The sequence below is a fragment of the Aulonocara stuartgranti genome (genome assembly GCF_965226115.1).
Source record: "Aulonocara stuartgranti genome assembly, chromosome: 4".
Classification (NCBI taxonomy): domain Eukaryota; kingdom Metazoa; phylum Chordata; class Actinopteri; order Cichliformes; family Cichlidae; genus Aulonocara; species Aulonocara stuartgranti.
In genome coordinates this window covers 27,073,348-27,096,201 of record NC_138942.1, presented here as the reverse complement: position 1 = coordinate 27,096,201, position 22,854 = coordinate 27,073,348, and the positions used below count along the sequence as shown (strand labels likewise).

Below are 22,854 nucleotides of genomic sequence, written 5' to 3'. Positions count from 1 at the left end.
CTTAAAATATCTTAAACACACATTTGCTAACAAAGGACCTTAAAAGATATCGTCTTAAAATCAGTTTTCTGTTTTGCGAGGGTTTTTTTCCCGTTAAATCACTGGGTTAAGTGGTTTTGTTTTCGAGTCCAACTCCTGACTGTTGTTTGTTGCTTTGTTTTGGCTGGGATTTGGTTTAGTACATGTAATACATTGAAAGAAACCCTGAGGATAATGCTGAAAGCAGCCTCGCTGGGAAGCCTGCTTGTTTAGGTCCAGTAAAGTCTAACAAGAAATGACTTGAGAGCGATGATTGCACTTTGTGGTTAATGATGTAACTGTTGTATCTGTAGCAAGCAAGCTGTTGTGTATGATGAAATGGTTTGGGTTCCTTAGAATACTTCAATTTAAACTTTTTATATTTGTTAAATCAAAGAGGTATTTTATTACTGCCCTTTTTTTAAGAGTCTTTAGGAAACAGATTTATTTTTGTTGGTGTTCGTCCACAACACAAATATCTGACACTGATTCACAGGTCTGGGATTTGTTGCATTTGTATCTCTGATTATGAATTTTTCATTTTGGTGTGTATTTTTTTCTTAAACCTAAAATAAAACCAAAGATTCCTCTACTTAATGAAAGGTGTATTAAAAAAGCACATATGGCTCTTTAAATCTGCTGCTTTTCCTTTAATGCCAGTTTTCCCATTGACTGTGTGTGTGTGTGTGTGTGTGTGTGTGTGTGTGTGTGTGTGTGTGTACCTATGACTGTATGAAAAATCTTAGCCAGACTAATGAATTTTATTACAAGGATCCAGATGACTTTGGTTTGGTTATAATACTTCCCTCCTGTCATGTCTGTCTGACATAGTAGCGCTCTCTCTCACATCGCACCCCAGACAGGCATTTGGCACTGACTCAAAATGTCCAGACGTCTTACTCACAGCCTCATTGTTTCATATCCCTTTTGGTAAGCAGCATGATAATTACAGTGGGATGCAGTTCTCCGAATCGTACAGACGATTAGTTTTAGACTGAAGGAGGGAGCCCACCCGAGCAGATGTGCCGCAACAGGTTCACATGCTGAGATTTTATCACACTGAGGCCTGACACACGAGGAGGCAGACACGATAAGGAAATAATTCCACTTATTTAGACGCGTCTCTCATTGCCAGCACATCTGTAACTCTGTGTGTGCCTGATCATGTCCTTTACTTGCATAGTGGTCAAACCAGTTAATCTTTTAAAGAGAAAATTATGCCCATTTCCAGCTCCCTTTTAAAAAAAGAAAAAAAAATTTCATGGAGTCTACTGGCCTATCCCAATTATTTTTCCCAGTTCCCCCATTCCCACTCCCTCAAATGCATCTTATTTCTGATTGGTTGCCCCTTGCTGACAGAAGATTTGACCCACCGAGTGGGAGGGGCTTTTGTACCTATAACCTGAGCTCAGTGCCTGTGGTGGTGATGATGATGATGATTATCTCTCTTTGAAATCAGACCACAGAGCCAGGATGATAAAAAGTAAAAAGACTGTTGAAATGGAGCATTTAAAGCAGTTTGAAGCCTGAGCTTTCTGGCTCTCAGGAGTTTGTACTCAAGCTGACCTCATTATTTGAAAGCTTGACCAACAATAATATTGGTGTAACAATGTACACCAGTCAGGTACAATGTTATGACCATTGAATAAGATTGTGTTGGTCCTCCTTTAGTTGCCAAAAAAAAGCCAGACCTACCCATCAAAGCATGGACTCAACTTGACCCCTGAAGGTGTGCTGTGGTATCTGGCACCAAGATGTTGGCAACAGATCCTTTAAGTCCTGCAAATTTTGAGGTGCTGCCTCCATGGATTGGACTTGTTTGTTCAGAACATCCTAGAGATGCTCAATTGGAGGAAAATTTGGAGGCCAAGTCAACCCTTAAAATTGCTATTGCTTTCCTCAAACCACTCCTGAACCATTCGTACTTTTTGGCCTGGTCCATTATCCTGCTGAAAGAGGCCACGGACATGAGGAAATACGGTTTCCATGAAAGGGTGTTCATGTTCATGAAGCAATTTGGGTAGATGGTACGTGTCAAACTAACAGCCACCTGGAGGACTCGAGGTTTCCCAGCAGAACATGGCTTTCCATAGGTCATCCTGGTCTCAGGTGTTCCCCAGGTAACCAATGCCCACAAATACCCAGCCATCCAGGCCGCCTTCTCTCATCGCTCCAGTTCTGATGCTCACATACCCATTGTTGGTGCTTATGGTCGTGGGAAGGGGTCAGCATGGATACCCTGACTGGTCTGCAGCTATGCAGAACCATACACAACAAAAAAATAAAGAGAGATAATCATTGTTACTCACTTCACCGGTCAGTGCTCATTTTCTGTCTTACAAAAAACAATCAGGCATAACATTGTAAGGAAAACTATAATAGGACCTTGTAATGTTCTCAGTACTTGCAGTACAACCGTAGCAATCGCTGTCAGTCATAACACGGGCTAGTTTTTACGCTAAGTTTGTGTAGTGTTTACCTACAAAAACTTGTATACCTATACCTGTTATTATTTCCCTCTTTACTCTGTCTCGTGACACCATTCCCATTCAGTTAGCTTGAAATAACAAATAGTATCACAGTGAGACTAAAGCTGGGGTTTTTTTTACACAGGAACTACAAAAGATGTCAGAAGAATTGGGTCAGGACATTGTCTGAAGTTTTCTTTTGTAGATGTAGCCCACAGCTGGAGATCATTTACATCAGCCATGAGCCGCCTGAACGAGGCAGAACACAGGACAGCCAATCAACAACCGCGAATTCACCTGCAGCTTTTTTCACATCGCCACAGATCGGTGCAGTCGGGCATCACAAAGCCTTTGTACTGGAGCTGCATTTACACTTGCAACTCCTTCCACTGCTGTCTAGAAAAGCTCATGTCTAAAACAACCGTAGACCATCAACCTCTGAAAAACAGGAGCCTCTATGATGTTTAATAGGGTGATATCCCCTCAGAGCTGCTAGCGCTGCTGCAGAGTCGGTCTTGCTGTGTGATATTTCATCCTATAATTATTGACTTGTCATTTAAATTTTTTTTCATCCTCTTTAAGTGCAATCATTAACCATCTTCAACCGAGATTACAGTGGGTTTTAACATTATGTCGAGGGCTTACTGTACAGCTACTGCACTTCTTACCTCATCATAAACTCATAAAGTCAAAATAGTTTACTTTGAGGCAAACAGCTTTCAAATTATATAACTAATGTTACGGCCTTCCATGTTTGGCAGAGCAGTTAATGACTGTTTATACCCAATCATAATTTCAGTGCTGCTGGTTTGATCAAAGAAAGTCATTTGTACTTTTCATATATTGAGGAAAATGGTTTTCTTAAAATGTCTTGTGTGTAAATTGTATAAGCCAAAAGAAAACTCGATGTCAGCCCAAGTTTAAAAATCCATTTTGTAGCAAAACGTAGGGCTTATTTCATTTCCCCTGCACGCTGGGAGAGTATTTAAAATGACGACAGATCAGGGGGCATTTTACAGTTAAAGTGGTTTTGTTGCTGTGGTGTCATCGCAGGAGTACCGTGGCCTTCTGTCCCACTTTTATTGAGGATGGCTGGTGATAAATGATTCAGAGAATCCCACTCCACTTGTGGTGCTTCGTCTTCTTCTCAGGCACAGAGGATCAGAAAATCCCTCTGAGCTTGCTCACCTACCTCTTCCACATCCATGTGTGCCGACTCCGCCTCGCTTTGTAGTCCTTGACAAGGAGTTTTAGTAGTAACCTCCGTGACGTGGGTGCGTCTTTGCTGTAGTGCCGGGGAAATCCTCAGGGAAATTTCTATTACCTTTCACCAGATGTCTGTTTGTTGAGCAGTAAAAGAGAGTTTCTATGGCACATCTCATTAAATACGTGTACCTATTATATCTCCTTTTCTCTTTCCCAACAGATACATTGGAAAATCGGATTCCATCACCATCAGCGTGTGGAATCACAAGAAGATCCATAAGAAGCAAGGAGCTGGCTTTCTGGGCTGTGTCCGCCTTCTGTCCAATGCTATCAACCGCCTTAAAGACACAGGCTGTAAGTGCCAGTGATGCTTTAATGTATCTGCCGCACATTATGATGTTTAATTTTCCCTTTTTTCCCTAAACCCTCTTTAACAGTGTAGCTCTCTGTGGATTAACAATATATTTGGCATTTTGTGTCAGCACAAGTAGCAAAGTGATGTACTTTAATGCGTATAGATTTCTGCATCCAGGTTAAGATTGTCTTGTAATATTCAAATCTCCAGCCCAACCTTATACCTCTGAAAAGCTTGTACAAACATGACAAATGACAGCTGCTGGTTATAGGTTATACTTCATTATCATTATGAACATTATGACCAGATGGATCTTTTTAAAATTTTGCCAACTGGCCTCGTACTTTTGGCCCCAAAAAAGCAACTAATTATATTAATTGTTGAAATTAGCAGCTCTAAGTCTGCGTTCATGGATCTCTGTGGGAAAAGGATGGACTGCACTGTTTCTTGTCTAATGTGCGTTGGGATCTCGTACGTCAGTAGTCGGAGAATGGATTGAGAAATTGACAGGCAGATCATGGAGTATCTTCAGCGATGTGGAGAGATGGGAGCCTCAAGCTGCGGGTAGTGACCTAAAAAAATAAGATCACAGATACAAGCGGTGAAAATGAGTTTCCTCCAAAGAGTTGGTGAGGGATGAGGCGTGGAGCTCAGTCCTTCAGAAGAGACTTAAAGTACATCTCTTCTGCAATGAGCCAGATGAGGTGGGTAGAATGCCTCACAGATTCTTCCTGGGTCAGGTGAAGTGTGCATGTCCAATTGGTGGGGGGGACCTGAGGGCAGACTAGAACAGGCTGAAGGAAATCTGTCTCCGGCTTGGCTTAAGGCCGCCTCAGGGGAGGGGGTGGTCAGTGTAGCTCTGCTGAGACTTTGATTAAAGGAGCACTAAATTCCCAGGAATTAAAGAAATGTAAAATATTTTGGAGCACAGTTAATAGAAGGATGCTTCCTAATAGTTGTCGGTTGATTATTACGAAATGTATATTTGACATATTAAAATAATTCTGATTCAGATAATGAAGGTCCTGAAGACTAAATGTGTTAATAAGATATGAATACAGGTTAAAACGTGAGTCCTCTCCAGGTTGTTGTGAAAATTGATAATAAACATGCTAAAATACTGCTGCATTGTACTTTTCCTTGACATCCAGTTGCTTAATACATACAGAGACACTGTCAGGCTCCTACTTAATATATTGCATTAAATTATAATGCATGTGGAACAGGATATCCGTAATCTTTGTTTTTTCAGACATTTTCTTTAACGGGACTTCCTTAAAATTGAGATTTAAAGAACTCTTGCTCTCCTCACACTTAAAAGAGGGCTTTTCCTTCCAAACTGACTGTTAATATGTTCATTGCATTAATTAGCAGCTGCTAGGATTAGCCTGTGCTTTGCTAATGAGACAGAGGGACTTGATCTCAATGAAAACAAGTATGAAATCACAAACTTTAAAGATGATCTATTACAGTTTTCCTTATACTTGTCACACATGTGTAGTGTGACAAATGCTAAAGGCTCAGTTTCAGACTGTTTTTTGTGCTCGTGGCTCTATATGATGTAGTTAAGAGCAGATATTCCTAATATGGTCATCTCAGTCACAGGGCTCCACCCACATGCTGTTCAAAGCTTTTGTTTGCCAGGGGTAGCCAATCGGAAGAAAGCTGGCAGAGGAGGCCAACCTCAACAGCAGGCTGATGTGAGGTTTATTTTATCTGGATCTTGTACTTTAAAATATGTCTGGATGACCTCAGTTTTTTTTTCTATTAGCTCTTTATGCGTTATTTGATTTACTCGGTTTATTACAATCTGCTGGAGAAGATGACAGCAGTTAAATTGTCATTTACGGCCATCAGACCTCCACAGCTCACTGAAGCTGGACTATCTGTCCACACCGCTGCTGCCAGAGCTACGCGACTGCAACTTAGAGTGGCTCCATTTAGTGCCCTGTCTCACTCGCTAAGCCTGACAGAGGCCAGACCGGGGTGTGAGAGGGGTCAGCACTCTGCCCCTGCCAGAACAGGAAGAGCCATTTAACATCACCCAGCAATTACGGTAAAAATGTCTCATGTCAGAAGCTAACTGGATAAATGAGACGAAGGTCTTAGTTAATGGCTCCCTATATAAAAGCCCTGCCAGATTGTTGTAGCTTCAGCAAAAGCGGTCTGGAGTGAGTCTGAGCCAGTACCTGCTCCATGGGCCTGCGGTCTTGTAGGCAGAACCGTGAAAGAATCCCACCAGTTTTCCTAGAAGCTCCTGACATTGTTGTTTTCCTGGAGGGACACAGGAAACCTGAACCTTGTGCCACAGCTGTGAGTGGTTTGCCTCCCGCTTTTCCCCTCGCTGTCTCTCTCTCCCTCTCTCTCTCCTGGCCTTCTCCTCACCCCTCGGGTTTCTCCTCGAGTCTCCTCTGTAGACTGGGAACATGTGCGCGCACGCACACACACACACACACACACAAATGCCATTGTAACTAATCTCGCTCTATCTCCGTCTGCCGATCTAGACAACCGGTCATTTCACGCAGACATGCATAATTGTGCAGCTATTTAAGTGTAAGCATAGATATGTAGTGTTGTGGTCTCTCCCCTTGTGTGCGTTTGTCATTCTTTTGTCTGTGTGTGTGCTTTTACCAGCACTTGCCATTCAGTCCCCTCCACAAGCTTTACCGAGGGCACAGAGTACAACTTTTGTGTATAATTGTAGAGCGTCTCGGGTTGACTGTAACATTTATACATAATTGCAACGTTTATGTTTCATGTCCTCTTGTATATGACTGTGCAAGTATTTACATGTATACACTTTCATCCAACCTCAGCACGAGTACATTTTCTGTTTTGTCAGTGGCTGCTGACCTCCGGCCAGCCTCGTAATGCTTCGACCGTTGCCAGTTTTGGTCCCTGTTTAGTCTAGACACACATCCTGAGCTGATCTGCATGACACCCAGACAACAGAGAGCAGATAGTGGCATTTCTCATGTCTGCAGGCAACTTCTTTTTTCCTTTCTCTCTTTTCCGCCTGATCTCTCTCCGTTTCTCACTCACTCTCAAATTCCGCAGACTTTAAGAAGTTCAGACAAAGAGTTTCCAGACTTTGGCAGAAGTTCATGTCCACGCTAAGGCTGAGCGGAATAGTGCAGGCTTTGTACTGAAATTTGTCAAATGTTTGACCCCAGCATTTGAACTGAAGCCCGCTCTGTACCGATGCTCAGTGAGTTTCTGTTTTTTACTGCCAGTGGCTGTTCCACGGAGCAGACCATCTGTTCCAGGGCACAGCCAAGCTGTGGTCTGCAGACAGAAGAATGAGAGACAGATAATGACGGAGACTCTGAGTGATGTAAATGATACAGAGCAGTGGGAATTATCCAAAGTGTGCGGGGAGACGAATACATCCCAACACACGCTAGTTTACATGTCTTTCTGAAGTTGATGAATCCTTTTTTTTTCTTTTGTTCTTTTTACTCCTCCTTTCATCTCTATTCTCATTTCCTGTCTGTCTGATTGGCTTCTTCCTCTCCTCTTTGCCTCTCTCACTCTCTCCTGAACAGATCAGAGACTAGACTTGAACAAACTGAGTCCCAACGACAGCGACACAGTCAGGGGCCAGATAGTGGGTGAGTACGGTTTTGTGTGCCCGCTGTAAAACTATCCGGTGATACTTTATAACTTCCTTTGACAGAGGTTGTAGAAGAATCGCAGTGTTCTGTTTTGCTTCTCACGTGTATAAACAGCTCAAAATGAATGCGACCTGCCAAATGTTGCTTGAAAATCTGCTTCTTTTGTCACACACAAAATACATCACTGAAGCTCAGATTTACCACGTGCTCCCGGCAGAAGTTTAAAAACAAAAAAAGATCTGGAAGGAAATGCATTTTTGTTTAACCAGACCCTTCAGCATACCTCTGATTTGAAAAAAAAAAATTAAAAAGAAATAACCTTTTCCCTGCTTCTACTAAAGACACAAAGTTCCATTTTGTGCATGGATAAAATATCTGTGCCTACGCTGTGAGCTGCAGTCTAGTAACGTGTGTGTGTGTGTGTGTGTGTGTGTGTGTGTGTGTGTGTGTGTGTGTGTGTGTGTGTGTGTGTGTGTGTGTGTGTGTGTGCATCTGTCTGCCATGTGTTGCTGTAGTGAGCCTGCAGTCGAGGGACCGGATAGGCACAGGAGGTCCTGTGGTGGACTGCAGTCGGCTGTTTGACAATGATCTTCCAGATGGGTGAGTGAGTCGGGGAACTCTCTTGTCTTCTCGGAAGAGATATTATTTTTGAAATTCATATAAGAATACGATATCTGCATGTAGTGAAAGGGGGCAGCGCGTCTACTAGATGCTTCTGTGTCTGCTTAACCGTGTGCTGTGTCTGTGTACGTTTCTGCTGCCAGCTGGGAGGAGAGGAGGACCGCGTCTGGGCGCATCCAGTACTTGAACCACATCACACGCACCACACAGTGGGAGAGGCCTACCAGGTGAGTACACTCTGCAGCCTCTGCAGAATCTCAAAGCCAGACCTCTTAAATCAAACAGCAGCAGGCTGATGGAAATCCACATCACTGGCCTCAGTGCTCCCAAACTGGGGAGCTCTGGAGAAAAATTGAGTGGGCTCCTTGAAGGGGGGAAAAAAAAACAAAAAAAAGGTGTCAGACAAATTGCTTCAGACAGTGGCGTTAAATGATACGGAGGAGCTGAGAAGAGCAGAAATGAAGGCATCTCTTTTTTTCCTCTGCCTTTTCTTCTTAGGTTCTTTTTTTTTTTTTTTAATGTCTCAAGCAACCTCTTTTGTATTTATTACTCGATTCTGACGTCAGCCACACTCTTCTGTTAATTATTGAACTCCTCCTACCTGCCTTTTTGCCCTCTCAGGCCGGCATCGGAGTACTCCAGCCCCGGCCGTCCTCTAAGCTGCATTGTGGACGAGAACACGCCTATTAGCACGAACGGCGCCACGCCCACCACAGCGTTACCGCCGAGCAACGGCGACCAGCGAGCGCAGGAGAGACGGGTCCGTTCGCAGAGGCACCGCAACTACATGAGCAGAACCCATCTGCACACGCACCCTGACCTTCCCGAGGGATACGGTTAGTATTTGTGAACATGCGCACAGCCTGGTGAAAAGACTAAAAATGTCACATTTACATGCTTTTTGCAGGTTGTGCACCGTTCTGAGTAAGTGATTGCAGAAGATTGACAAACTGTCATCATTTGCTGCAAATGCACTGAAAGAATTCCTATACGAGTCATGGCTTCCCATAATGCACGGGGCATTTCTTCTTCACTGTTTATTCGCCACTCTGAACGTAATCATTAGTTGTGATTCATCTCTGGCTCTCTTCCACAGTTTGTCTCTAGTCCTTTCTTCTTCCCCTCACCCCCAACCGGTCTAAGCAGATAGCTGCCCCTCCCTAAGCCTGGTCCTTCTGGAGGTTTCTTCCTGTAAAAAGGGGTGTTTCCTTCCCACTGTCGCCAAGCCATTGCTCATAGGGCATCTTCTGATTGTTGTTTCTCTGTTTTCTTTTCTGAATTTTTTATATCTTTTATCACTTATAATAAAATCATTCTTACTGGTGGCAAGAGTCATAAACTCCTACTCCTCCTGACAGACAAACAGGTTATTAACTAATCTGACTAATCAGTTCAGTTCTTTTGAAATGGTGAAGTTGAACTTGAGTTCTCTGAAAAGATAGTCTTCCAATCTTTTAAAAAAAAGTGATATAATTCAGTGCACTGTGCTAATAGTTCTGCACTTGACCCAGATTTTCTAATCTTAATGCAGATAAATCTCCAGCGAAAGCCGCCTCCACAACAAATAGTGCCATCATTCTACTGCTGTTGTGTTAATTGCTTGGCCCTCCTCCCTGCTCAACGCTGAGCCCAGCTAATCTGCGTCCTCATTCAGTCGGCCGCTGCTCACATGACTCTGCAGTTCGACACAAGGAGCCTGAAATACTGGCTCCGTTTTAGACCATCTAATTGAATTGATCTAACTGTTAAAAGCTGGCTGCAGACACAGTCTTCCCCCCTCTGTTCCCCTGATTTTTTTGTTTTTTTTGGAAGCAGACAATCAAACGCATTCATATAAAAGCAAACACACACAGGCTGTGTTTCCCTGCACAGCTCAAGGGAATTTTGTTTATCCTCACAGTAACATCATCTGCAGGATTTGGGAGCCAGAGCCATAGAAGCGTATCACAGCTTTGCCCTCAGTCCCTCAGATTAGGAGGCTCCAAGCATTGCTATGCTTGGTCCTCTACCTCCTTTGCTCCCCATCTCTGTACCTCTTTCTCTTAATCGAGTTAACATGAGTGCCAGAAGAAGCAACCTCGGCTGGACCGAAAACAAGTAAAGATTATGATGTTTAGGCATCAATTCATTCAATTTTTTCTGATAACACCAAAAGCTGCTGATTCAGAGAGTGACCTTTCATTTGCACATACAGCCAGTGTAACAAGACCGTGAGAAAGCCTCCTGTACTTGCTTAGCATGTCTGAATAAAGCTCTAAGGATCCTGTGGCTTAATTAAAGGAGAAGCTAGAGCGAGGGGGGTTCATTGTACAGCCTGCAGGACAGAACAGACCTGCCAAAAAGATCCAATCTGGCCTATTTAGATGACTTTCCAGGGGGAGGGTGTATTTATTTATTGATTGATTTTTAAATTGGATCTATGAATTGACTTTACAATGTTGTTTCTTTGAGATTAGGCTTGAACCGGCCCATAAACTGAAACCGCACTTGGAGCTAGACAGATCCAGCAATATAAGTACGTCCTCACTCTGCCCTTACTTTGTTAATTCTTCGGGGTTTCACGTAAAACCTGTCAGCAGCTTTTTGGTTCCCGCATGAGCCAAGAGATGTCTGCCCGCGCCTCGAGCGTGCAGCGCGCTCATCGGCTAAGTGGTGGGTTTGTAAGGTCGTGTGTACGTGCGTATTAAAGTAGGCTAGCACAGCCAAAGGGATGCCAGCGAAGAGCTCTCTCTTGGCAAGCAGCTCCATGGAAATATATGTCATGCCATGATGAATGAGCTCACCAACTAAAGAGTCAGACATCCCCCCCCCTCCAGTCTCTCCAGCGTTCATCTCCCTGTCTCTCACCTCACCCCCTCCCTGCCGCCACTTTCAGGCTGCCTTTTGGGATCTCCACTGACTCGAGCAGTTTTTTAAACTCCATCTGTCTATCACGCTCGAATGCAGACGGGGGTCGCCCAGTGGCATACAAACTCAACTCTGTTTTTTCAAATTCGTCTGGATGATTTGATGCACATTTAATTGCCTAATCTAAGTGTTCAAGCGAACATATAATGAACGATTAATTGTATGTTTTTGTCTTACTACAGAGCAAAGGACAACACAGCAAGGACAAGTTTACTTCCTCCACACTCAGACAGGTGTCAGCACGTGGCACGATCCCAGGGTACCCAGGTATATTCTTCACAGGACGTCCAAATGCATACACATAACACTAGTTTAAAGCCAAAAATGCTTCTAGAATAAATGTAGTCAAACCTGTTGCTTAGCTCCACTTTTCATGATATGCTGCTAGAATCAAAAGTTTCAGGTCACTGCACACAGACTGTCTGTGGTAGACAATTGGCTATTTTAATTGGGGGGAATGGGGAAGACACCAAAATCACTTATCCTTCTTTCTTATACTTCACGGTCCCCCTGACAGAATCCATAGCTCGTGTTATTCCCGGTCGCCTTGCAGTGCGCCGTAAACCTGGAGCTGATTATGAGCCTAACATGCTGTGAGAAGACCCATGTCACGGGGCTCTGAGAGCAATTCGGTCCTCTGGCATGAGTACCGAAAGGCCCGAACCACATGGCCAACAGCACACAGGTCTCACTCAGTCATACCAGAGGCTGTTGAGTAACACCCGCTGAGGCATGTGCATCTTATTGATTACCGTATTCTGAAAGAATGCACAATCTCTAAAATGTGTAGAAACAGACTTCAGTGCGCTCGCTCAATAAATCACGACTGATCACTTCTGTCTTGCATCCAATGAGATTATGAGTGATAGAGGATGTTTTTATTGGTCTAGATAGGAGCCTGTCAGGAGCCACAGCTTGTGAGGCTCTGGTCACTTTGGCTCCAAATCTTAAAAACTGAAAGGTTAGCGCCAGCGTAGCTGCAATTTCTGAACGTCTTGGTCTCCCTGGAGTCCAGCTGAAAGGCTGAAGGGCAGCTGTAAATAGTTTTAGATGGGAGGAAGAAGAAAAACAGAATAAAAGTGATTTCTCAGACATTCAGAATCCCGCTGTCTGCTTTAATTCTTTTCAGTGCTTAGTGCTTTCACGTGTTTCATATCTACCCTACATTAAATTTGCGCTTTCTAACTCTTTGTTTGCTGTTTTCGTACACCTCAGAGATCTGAGTAATGTAAACTGTGAGGAACTGGGTCCTCTACCTCCGGGATGGGAAATACGGAACACGGCAACCGGGAGAGTGTACTTCGTCGATCATAACAACCGAACCACACAGTTCACAGACCCGCGCCTCTCCGCTAACCTGCATCTAGTCCTAAAGTAAGCATGGGACGCTTCAATCGGGGAAAAATGTGAAATAGACCGATGCAAAAGCAAAGATTTATTTTTCTTTCCATTTCGTCTCTGCAGTCCAAGTCCAAATGGTTCTCGAGGAGGCATCGAGAGTCAGAATGTCAGGTAAGGGTCGGGCTTTGTGCCAGCAACACACACACACCCACACACACACACAAGCAGACACTGCCAGACTTCATTCGTATAGTTTGCCTCCCTCTGAGCCAATGTTTTTGCCCCGGGATCCTGCGTGTTCACCACCTGCAGACGTTCAACACCCAGCGCACTGCTTCTGCTGAGCAGACGTCTGTGAGCACTCACCCACAGAAATACATACACAGGGCACTTCCCCCGCACGCTCTTTCTTTTCAAATTTCCAAATTCCTCAGTCCATGCAGAGGGTTTTGATCGTAAAGGCGTTTTAGCACACTATCCGTCACAAAGCTGTCTTTGGCCAGACATCAAATAGCAGAGTGGAAACCGAGGCTGGCGTGTCTGCGGCCGAGCAGCGTCTCAACGTCCAGGAGGCGAAGCATAAATTCTATGCCCAAAGTAAATGAAGGAACTGTAATGGCCCGCGCTCGGTGCATGTCGGCGTGCGGGGATGCACATGCTCAGAATTTCTTCCCCTGCGCAGCTGTTCAAACACACACTGCGTAGAAGCATCAGCAGCCGCCGTAGAATTACCCAGAGGCCTTTGCTCTGCAAAAGCTGCAGAAGTGTACGGGCGCTTTGGTGGGCTTTCTCCGCCTGACCTCATTCCTGCTCCGTGCAGAGATGGAATGCATCGACACGGAGATCATGTTTCTTTCTTCTTTTTTTCCCCTCCTTCTCTTTTCTGATGGATCAAAGGACGTGTTTGGGCTTTTGGATTAGCTGGGCCCTGTGGCCCTCCTAACAAAGTTAAAAAAATAAAATTGGTTGCTTTGCATGCCACATTTGTTTATAATAATTTGTCATAAGCATAATTATGACCAGATGTATAAAGGAGAAAAAATGGAATTTTGATTGTGTATAAATTATGATATGAAGATTAGCTAATAAGTGGGTGTGTGTTTTTAAAGTAAGATAGAAAAATGTCTGCAGTTATTGGAGTTCTTGTGCTGTGTGGTTCCTCTTTTTTTGTGTGCGTGTGTTAAGTCTTGGTTACTCAAGAACACTTGGACCTTGGTCTGAGATATGCAAAACCTCCATAAATCTATGTTAATCCTTTCTCTTTACAACTACCATATAATAGATCATCTATAGGCTTTTTTACGTTCTGTCACAGCTTTGGAATGACTTTCTAACTCGTGACAAAAGTCTGGAAAACACATCATTCTTCATGCATTTCCTTCAAGACATCTGCCTTCTATCAGATTTTTAAAAAATGTTCACCCTCCGTGTGCTGTCACCCCAGAAAAATGTTTGAGAGATATATATATATATTTATATATACATCTGTCAGTGTTATAGTTTATTGCCCTCTTTTTATTTGCTAAAGAAACATCCTGAGCATCAAGAGTGTGGTTTTGGTTAAACTTCCTCTGTGATGTTGCAATCCTCTGCAGATTCCAGCCGCTTGAATGGTCAAGGTCACTGTCCAATAGGTAACCGAATCCTCGTCTGGTTTTAAGACCTGGCTGCAGAATTGCCCGTCTGTACAGTTGCATGAGAAATGATATTAGCCTCTCAGACGTTTGTGATTTGTTGCGCCGCGAAAACATTGCTTTTATTGCAACAACTTGTCTTTGCAGTGAGCGTCTTCAGGTAACATGCACCAGAGTCGTGCTCCTCGGTGAGCTTTTGGAAGGAGAACAGAGCCGTAGGGCCGACGACTGTGAGCGAAAGAGACAGAGAGACGGAGCAGGGACGTTTTGATTTATGGGGGAAAGTGCAGCGAGAGATGCTTGTGCCTCCTCTCCTGCTCCTTCCCTCCCAACATCTGAGTGTCTACAGTATTTTGGGCTGTCAGGAGAGTGCCCTTCCTGCCTTCCCTCCCTCTAAGTCTAGTCTGCAGGAAATAAAGGGCTTCACAAGGAGGTCTTCAGTGTCCTATGGGGCCCTGTGGCTTTCTGGGATAGCAGGAAGTGATTGAAAAGCCAAACTGGATTCTGCCTGGCAGTCACCAAAACCAAACTCAGTCACTTTTTCAAGAAGTTGTCATTGTGGTGCAGGGGAATGCAAGCTGTTGGGTGGATAGTTTAAGGTAGTAGTGCTGAGCTAAACGAACTCTGGACACGTTTTTAGGTCTCCTCCCTGTGTTTCTTTGCCTCACTGAAAACCTGATAAAAGTTGGCGTGGACATGATTGTTTTAACCTTGGCGTCCCTTTTGAGTGTTACTTCCTACATAGCCATACTGTGCCCGCAGACTGTGGTGTGTGCATGTGTGTGTGTCAGCCACCCTCTGTGCTCAGCTCCACAGTCTGGTGTTTATGACCCTGCTCATGCCTGCCCCCCCGGGCCACTGAAGTGCAAAAGGCCACTGTGTAAATAATCCTTTAGTGAAGGCCTCATAGAGGCTCTTTTGACTCTGTGTGTGTGCTGTGTACCCCCCTCTGAGGCGTTCTTCCCAAACCAAACTCAAAAGTTGTATTCTACACTGGAGTCAGGAGCTTGGTCATCATTAGCCTCAGACAAAGATCACAGTCTCGCTATTGATCGGGCGGTAAGAACTTTAAAAGGCAGCAGTGTTTAAATTAAAACATTAGTGTTTTATTCTCTGCTTACTTTATACTTATGTAGAGCAGTCTGATGCAGACATTTAGATCTAAAGAAGATTAACATGACCACCCAGTGCTTTGTGAACGACCTCTGTTGGATGAGATGGTGAAGCTATTACCTAGCGAGCTGAAACATATAGACATAGTACTAAGTAGCATCAAATAAAATACCCAAACTGTCACACAGACTCACAGGTGGGTTGTAGTTACAGTTAACCATACCACAGGCCATCATTCTTGACAGACAAGTGCTTTACAAATGCTTCAAAAAAACATCAACCGCACGATTCAGTTCAGTGCCTTAACTGAAAACGAACAGCCTACTCACCTCCAACCCGTCAATCAAAGTGGCCGTGTTCCTAATAATGCACAACTTGAAGCTTTTATAGTTTAAAGAGCGAGTTATAAAGAAAAACACTGAACACTTGTCAAAAATGAACCATAGAAACTCTTTAATTGTGAACATTTTCAAATGCTTTGGTCTTAAAATTAGGTAAATATGGCTTCAGATGTACAACGCCCAATGCAGATGCAGTGTGTCAAAATCCAACCTTTTCACTGGTTTCATAGGAATTAAGAGAGTAATGGCAGCCAGGTGCTGCCAATCAAGTGTAGTTTGTTAACTGATGATTAGCAAGGGTGAGGGTCTTCATATAAACTGAGGTTTTGTCAGTTCGGGCCTTTCAGGTGTGTGTTAACACAATGCCATGGAGGAAAGAGACCAGCACTCATCGTAATTAAGCAAATGTTGCTGCCCATCAATCTGGGAAAGATTGGTTTTAAAACCCATCATTCTACATTCGACAGATGGATGGATGTAATATTACAAATATGTAATATTTGGTGAAAATCAAACGCAGTGGTGTGGAGGCGTGATGATTTGGGCTTATTACGGGACCTGGGCACCTCACAGTCACTGAGTCGACCATGAACTCCTCTGTATACCAAAGTATTCTAGAGTCAAATATGAGGCCGTCTGTCTGACAGCGAAAGTTTGGCTGAAATTGGGTCGTGCAAAAGGACTCTGATCCCAAGCACAGCAGCATTGTGCCGTTATTAGGATGCACTTAATTTTTTACACATTCCTGCATTTCAGCTGAATGTTTGTGTATTAATATGTGACACAGCGTAACAATATGTGACCTTTTATTATTCATCCCAGGTTGTATTTGGCTGAGGCTACATCCACACTAGCCTCAGAACGCTCCACGTCCACACTAGCCCGGATAACTATCGTTTTCACAGAGTTGTGCGTCTACATTGAAACGGCTGAAAACGCTTACGTTCCAGTACTGTGCATGTGTGAAACGCAAGAAGATTCGACCTGCCTCATTACTGTCTGCTGTTTATTTACTTTCCGGCTCTTTGAAGCGTCGCTGCAAAATGTCGAGGAAAAGCACCGAGTTTTTTAAATGGGCTAACAATGAGGTGGAGTTGTTGCTGCAAGTAACACAAAAGTACAAAGTTGCAAAAACGAGTGAGAATTAAAGAATTTGAAGAAAAGCTATCTGGAGCATGTACAAACTGATATTAATCTTTGAGAGGACTGTCAAAATTGAGAGCAAACAAAACAACTGCTGTATAATGCCCTCTACTATCTTAGTTTAATTGGTCACACGACTAAAATGTGTCATCCTTTTCGAAAAGGCTCCGGGTTCGCTGTCCACACTGTGAAGCGAAAACGGCATTAAATGTATGCGTTTTCAAAACGCTGCATTTTCCTTGAACTAAAACGGCGTCTCAGTGTGGACGGGAGGCCAAAACGGAGAGAAAAAGATGCATTTTGAAACGAAAACGTATTAGCGTGGACGTAGCCTAATTTTAAGACCATTTTCGTGTTGTGATATGTAAGACTTTAGACCTGACTGGGGAGTAGCTTTAGTGAAGGCCGACTGTGACTCTTCTGTTTAGCTGTATAGATCCATGCTTTTCTTTTTCCCTTCCACACAACATTTTCCATATACCAAAGCAGACGGTAAATCCTGCCTTGACTTACTTTTGACCAAATATCTAGTTGCTGCTTTTCTACTTTGTAGGCCAGTATGCGGTATGACAGCGTGTGTAGGCTTTTCTCTCGCCGACTGTTGGTGACAAACTTTTGGACTTGTCAGAATGTGCCTGCACATCTCTGAGGGATGGCCTTGAGGACCTTACATTAGCTCAAGTTTATGTGATGAGTCAAAAACAACAGAGTATGTATTTTTTTTTTAAAAGACAGTTTTCAATTCAGTCATCTCTGTGTGCGAGGTTTCTGCCAGGTGTGGGGGAATGTATGCGTGCGCACGTTGTGATGTCTTACCTCCAGTAATCCCACCTCCACCTACTATATGTCTGTGTGTATGTGAGGAGCTGTTTGACTTGATGTTCTTACCAGATGACCTCAGTGTGTTTACTCCTCATTCCCTGCACTCAGCAAAGGACTAAGAAAGTACGCGTTTTTGAGCCTTTTGGCTTTTCTCTTGTTATTCTTGCACTAGTGCTTGCTTATTTTTCTCTCAAGCGATGTGTGTCTTTTTGTCTCCTTCTTTTGGCCCGTTCTCATCTTCCTCTGCCTTTCCGTGTGATCTTTCCCCTGCAGTCGTCAGAACCAGTTGAAGGATCAGGCCCAGCAGGCTCTGGTGTCCCCCGGTCAGCTCCCCGAGGAGGCCGAGTGCCTCACGGTGCCCAAGTACAAGCGAGATCTTGTTCAGAAGCTCAAGATCCTTCGCCAGGAACTGTCTCAGCAGCAGCCTCAGGCCGGCCACTGTCGCATTGAGGTGTCCCGCGAGGAGATCTTTGAGGTGAGTAGGGAAAGGAAAAGTCCTCGTTACAACTAAAGCTTGCATGTTCAGAAACTGGTACGTGATTTAAACCAGGAGAGTATTCACTTGAGAGCCAGAGCATGTGCGAAACATTTGAAATGAGATTGTGGAAATAATAAATGCGCTCCGTTGCACAACCACCTGATCCTTTAACCTAAAACTCCAGCCAACATATTGACATTTGGCAAAAAAAACCTCCCCAAAAACACACAACAATCAATGCCCTCAATTTCTCCATAATGCTACAAAATTACATGCCTTGTAAGTTGAGCAACTACCACAATTACTTGTGTACCCGCTGAGCAGCTTGTAATTGCACACGTTATTTATAGGTATTTTTCTCCCCTGTTCTCCGTGTGTGCTCCCATAAAGGTCGTTGCCCATAGCAGCTTGGCTGTAAGAGCGATTTCTCTCACACACACACACCTGCACGCACGCACACAGTTATCTATGATGTGTGAAGGCAGTCTGTTCAAAATCTAAAGCAGACCCTCTTGTTCGAGATGAAGTACATTTTCTCAGCGGGGGAGGGTTTTTTGGGGTTTTTTCTCCTTCTTCGTTTTTTTTCCTCCCGTGTCTTATGACGTGCAGGGCCTTCACCAGAACAACAACACCTGCAACAGACTGCATGACCCTCATAAAATATGCACTGGAATGTGCTGGAACAGCCACGTCTGTTAATCTGAACGAAGACATTTTTGTTGGCTGATCTCGATGTGAGCGAGAGAGAGGGTGGAGGTGGGGGGGAGGCGGGGCAGAGGACATCTTGAGGTTGAGCGAGACATAACTGCATAGTTTCTCCAGACCAGCTGAAGCATTAAATTATGAGTGAACAGGCGAGTGTTAGGCGGTGGACTGTCAGAGCTGTCTCCGTGTGTGCTTTTTCGGCGCAGATAAGACATTCCCAGTTCTTCCCCAGCACCCTTCAGCTGTCTGCTCCGTCTGGAGGGCACAGCGGAACCTGGCTGTGGAAGAGGCGGTGTTATTATAGTCTTACGACTGTGTTTATTATAACTGCCCCTAATCCACTTTAAATGAATCCCCCCCACACGACACTGTGAGCCGGTCGCACGTGGGAGGAACGCTGATTTAGGTCGTCCTAAATCCTTGGAAGCAACTGCTAAAAAACCAAAAAAATGCACTGCCATATTAGCATAAAAGACCTCAACATGGCTTCTGAGCCATTGCCTTTCATTTCAATGGCCACAAAAGCTGCAGGTGTAGGATCAGCGGTCAGGGCTGTGTTCTTGTATGTGTGCTTCATGACCAGAAGGTAACGGGGGAACTGGCCACGTGCGATTTTTGACAGCGGCCGCAGCATTACGCGAGTCTTCTCAGTGACTCTAACATCAGCATCTAGCTAAGTCGACACTGTTCCTGACATGTTTGTGTCTGCGTTGCAGGAATCCTATCGGCAGGTGATGAAGATGAGGCCAAAGGATTTGTGGAAAAGGCTGATGGTGAAGTTTAGAGGTGAAGAGGGGCTCGACTATGGAGGAGTGGCGAGGTAAAGAGTTTGACCAACTGTGAATACGGCATCTGCCTCCTGATACCCGTCTGTTTTGTTGTTAGGTGCTTTTCCTGTTTAGGTCTGGGATTACAGTGCAGAGAGTGTAACTGCTTTCTGTTCTGTTCTTCCATGCTTGTTGTACCCCCGTGCAGGGAGTGGCTCTATCTGCTGTCACATGAGATGCTGAACCCGTACTACGGCCTGTTCCAGTACTCCCGTGATGACATCTACACTCTGCAGATTAACCCCGACTCTGCAGTCAATCCTGTGAGTTGCACATATAACCTGCAGCCATGTTGGAAATATGCTTTTAGAACCAAGTGTCCACAAAAAAGATGGGATTTTCTTTTTCTTAAATAAATAAGTAAATAAACACACATAAACATCTTTCTTATTTCCTATTTTTTCTTCTTCTTCCTTCCTTCCCCTTCTGCCTTCTTCTTCTTTCTTCTTCTTCCTCTCTTTTTTGTCTTTTTCATTCTTTCCTTTCTTCTTCCTTCATTCCTCTCCTTCTTTCTTTTCGTCTCCTAATTTTTTTTTCTCTTGCTTGGTTCCTTTAGATGTTGCCACTGTCACACCAAGGCCGTCCTCTTTCATAACAGCTTGCTGTGCAGCTGCCATCAGGGACTTCTTAGCGTTTTGTCTTACCTTACACGGCGTCATTGCGCTATGTTTAAGCTGGTGTCATTTAACATTAATTAGCACTTTCATGTTTGCGTGAGTGGAGAAGCAGCCTCTGCGTAGTGTGGTTGAGATGTAGGTTCACCTTCGTTATTTACTGCTTCTGCCATGTAGAAGCAGCTTCATATTACTGTACATTCCTCCTGTCAGAGAGGTGTGTGTTTATGTTGAGCACAGTCTGGGGGAAGAGTCCAAAATACACTGTGAACATTCACGTCTGCAGATAACTCGCCGCCATCTATTCATTTGGAAACTGAAGTTTGTTTTGTCTGCCTTCAGGAGCACTTGTCATACTTTCACTTCGTGGGCCGTATCATGGGAATGGCAGTGTTCCATGGCCACTACATCGATGGGGGCTTTACTTTACCCTTCTACAAACAGCTGCTGGGTAAACCCATCACCCTGGATGACATGGAGTCTGTTGATCCTGACCTGCACAACAGTCTTGTCTGGATCCTGTACGTACAAGTCAGAGCAGCGTTCCTTTTCTTTTCATTTTTTGTTGTGATTTCTGGATCATTACAACACATCACTCACAATTTTATTCCCATTATGTCAATACATGTTATGCAAAGGGGTGGGGTGGGGGGGTATAACTGTGTTTACTTCTTCTAACTTTGATGACAGCGCCCCCTATGGTTTAAAACCAGTTTTTACATCAGTGGTCTGTTAATCACATATTTTCAGACTCATCAGAGTCAGAATACTTTAATAATCTCTAAAGAAATTATGTAATGTGACATGATGTCAGGGCATTACTCCGGCTTAGCATTCTACCTGCTGGGTTTACTGATTACCACTTATTTAAAATGTTACATTACTAATGATGCCTTTTTTTTTTTTAAGCCTGTTTTGACTCTTCAAAAGTAATTTAAAGGTTTATCTTCCTCCAGGGATAATGACATCACAGGTGTGCTGGACCACACCTTCTGTGTAGAGCATAATGCTTATGGAGAGATCATCCAGCACGAGCTCAAGCCCAATGGGAAAAGCATCTCCGTCACCCAGGACACAAAGAAGGAGTACGTGCGGCTTTACGTAAACTGGCGTTTCCTGCGAGGCATAGAAGCCCAGTTTTTGGCTCTGCAGAAGGGCTTCAACGAGGTCATCCCCCAACACCTTCTCAAGGCTTTTGATGAGAAGGAGCTAGAGGTAACTTAACATCTCCTTATTTGTGTGAGGATGTTATGTTGCTCAGCTTAGCTTGTGAGTCTGTTCACTCTAATTGAGGACTTTCTCTCTCTGTAGTTGATTGTGTGCGGCTTGGGTAAAATCGACATCAACGACTGGAAGTCCAACACACGACTCAAGCACTGCACTCCAGACAGCAACATCGTTAAATGGTTCTGGAAAGCTGTGGAGTCTTTCGATGAGGAACGCCGAGCCCGGCTGCTGCAGTTTGTCACCGGTTCCTCCAGGGTCCCCCTCCAAGGTTTTAAGGCTCTCCAAGGTAATACCATTCAGGATGAAAACATGAAACACAGGTGCGTGTTGGAGTGTTTGCCTGTCTCTGTCTGGATTTCTGCGACTTGATATGCACCCTGGTCCGTCCTGGCAGACAGATCTGTGCACAGACACATCACCCTGGCATGAGCAGTACACAGCGATCCACATGCTGACAACACCTTACATAACGTGATCGTCCTGTCTTGAGTAAAATATCTGCAGACGCCAAAAGACAACTCTCATTCTTACATTCTTAAGGAAGGAAAAGAAGGAGAAAAGGCTGAGATATGCTGAATTACACAAGAACTAAATGAGAGTAAACAGGTCTGATGGAGTGATGAATCCACATTTGGTTCAAATCATTGTCAGTATATATGGAGGAGATCAGGAGAGAGGTACAGCAGTGGGTCTCTACACCCATCTGTAAACCATTATGGAGGCTCTGTCATTGTTTGAGGCTGCATTTCAGCTAATGGTGTTGGAGATCTTATTAAAACTAATTATGAACACAGAAAAGTACCATCAGATTTTGATCCAAAATACAAACTTATCTAGAAAGCATCTGATTGGCCACAGCTTAATTTTTCAGCACAACAATGATCCCAAACACACAGCCAGTGCGGTAAAAGCAAACCTGGATACACAATCACACAATGGAGCACAATTAGTCGTGCATTGGCCTCAATGTTACTGAAGCAGAGAACAGAACAAAGGAAACATCCAAAGAAGAGCTTTGAATGTCCTTCAGGAAGCCTGGAGAACTATTCCTGAAGACTACTTAAAGAAATGACAAGAAGCTGCCTAAGAGAGTTTAGACTGTGTTGAAGAATAAATGAGGTCGTACCAAATATTGAATTCAAGCTGGTTACAAATTGTAAAAACTGTTTTGTTTTTTTTAAATTATAGACTACATTTCCATGTTTGTTCTGTTTATGTGGTCCTCAGTTCGACACAGTACAATGCAGGTATGTAAATATCCTTTTTATTGCTGTTGTATACAGGTGCTGCTGGCCCCCGACTCTTCACCATTCACCAGATTGACGCCAGCACAAACAACCTGCCCAAAGCCCACACCTGGTGAGCAAACTGTTGACATTATAATAGTTTTAGTCCTCTCGCTTTAAGACTCGTTGCT

At 44.0% G+C, this 22,854-nt stretch overlaps 1 protein-coding gene across 2 annotated transcripts in view; it reads left to right on the top strand.

The window, feature by feature from the left end:
- Window positions 1-22,854, top strand: part of LOC309705684 (E3 ubiquitin-protein ligase SMURF2) — a 53,579-nt gene that overhangs the window by 27,798 nt on the left and 2,927 nt on the right. For both annotated transcript variants that reach the window (XM_082531604.1, XM_082531603.1), the window contains 15 exons: window positions 3,913-4,046; window positions 7,596-7,661; window positions 8,180-8,264; window positions 8,429-8,512; window positions 8,907-9,121; window positions 11,375-11,459; window positions 12,408-12,566; window positions 12,657-12,704; window positions 17,860-18,061; window positions 19,486-19,589; window positions 19,745-19,859; window positions 20,553-20,731; window positions 21,167-21,425; window positions 21,522-21,723; window positions 22,721-22,796. In XM_082531604.1, the coding sequence (XP_082387730.1) occupies window positions 3,913-4,046; window positions 7,596-7,661; window positions 8,180-8,264; window positions 8,429-8,512; window positions 8,907-9,121; window positions 11,375-11,459; window positions 12,408-12,566; window positions 12,657-12,704; window positions 17,860-18,061; window positions 19,486-19,589; window positions 19,745-19,859; window positions 20,553-20,731; window positions 21,167-21,425; window positions 21,522-21,723; window positions 22,721-22,796 (2,013 nt within the window). The remainder of the gene's footprint in view (window positions 1-3,912; window positions 4,047-7,595; window positions 7,662-8,179; window positions 8,265-8,428; window positions 8,513-8,906; window positions 9,122-11,374; window positions 11,460-12,407; window positions 12,567-12,656; window positions 12,705-17,859; window positions 18,062-19,485; window positions 19,590-19,744; window positions 19,860-20,552; window positions 20,732-21,166; window positions 21,426-21,521; window positions 21,724-22,720; window positions 22,797-22,854) is intronic.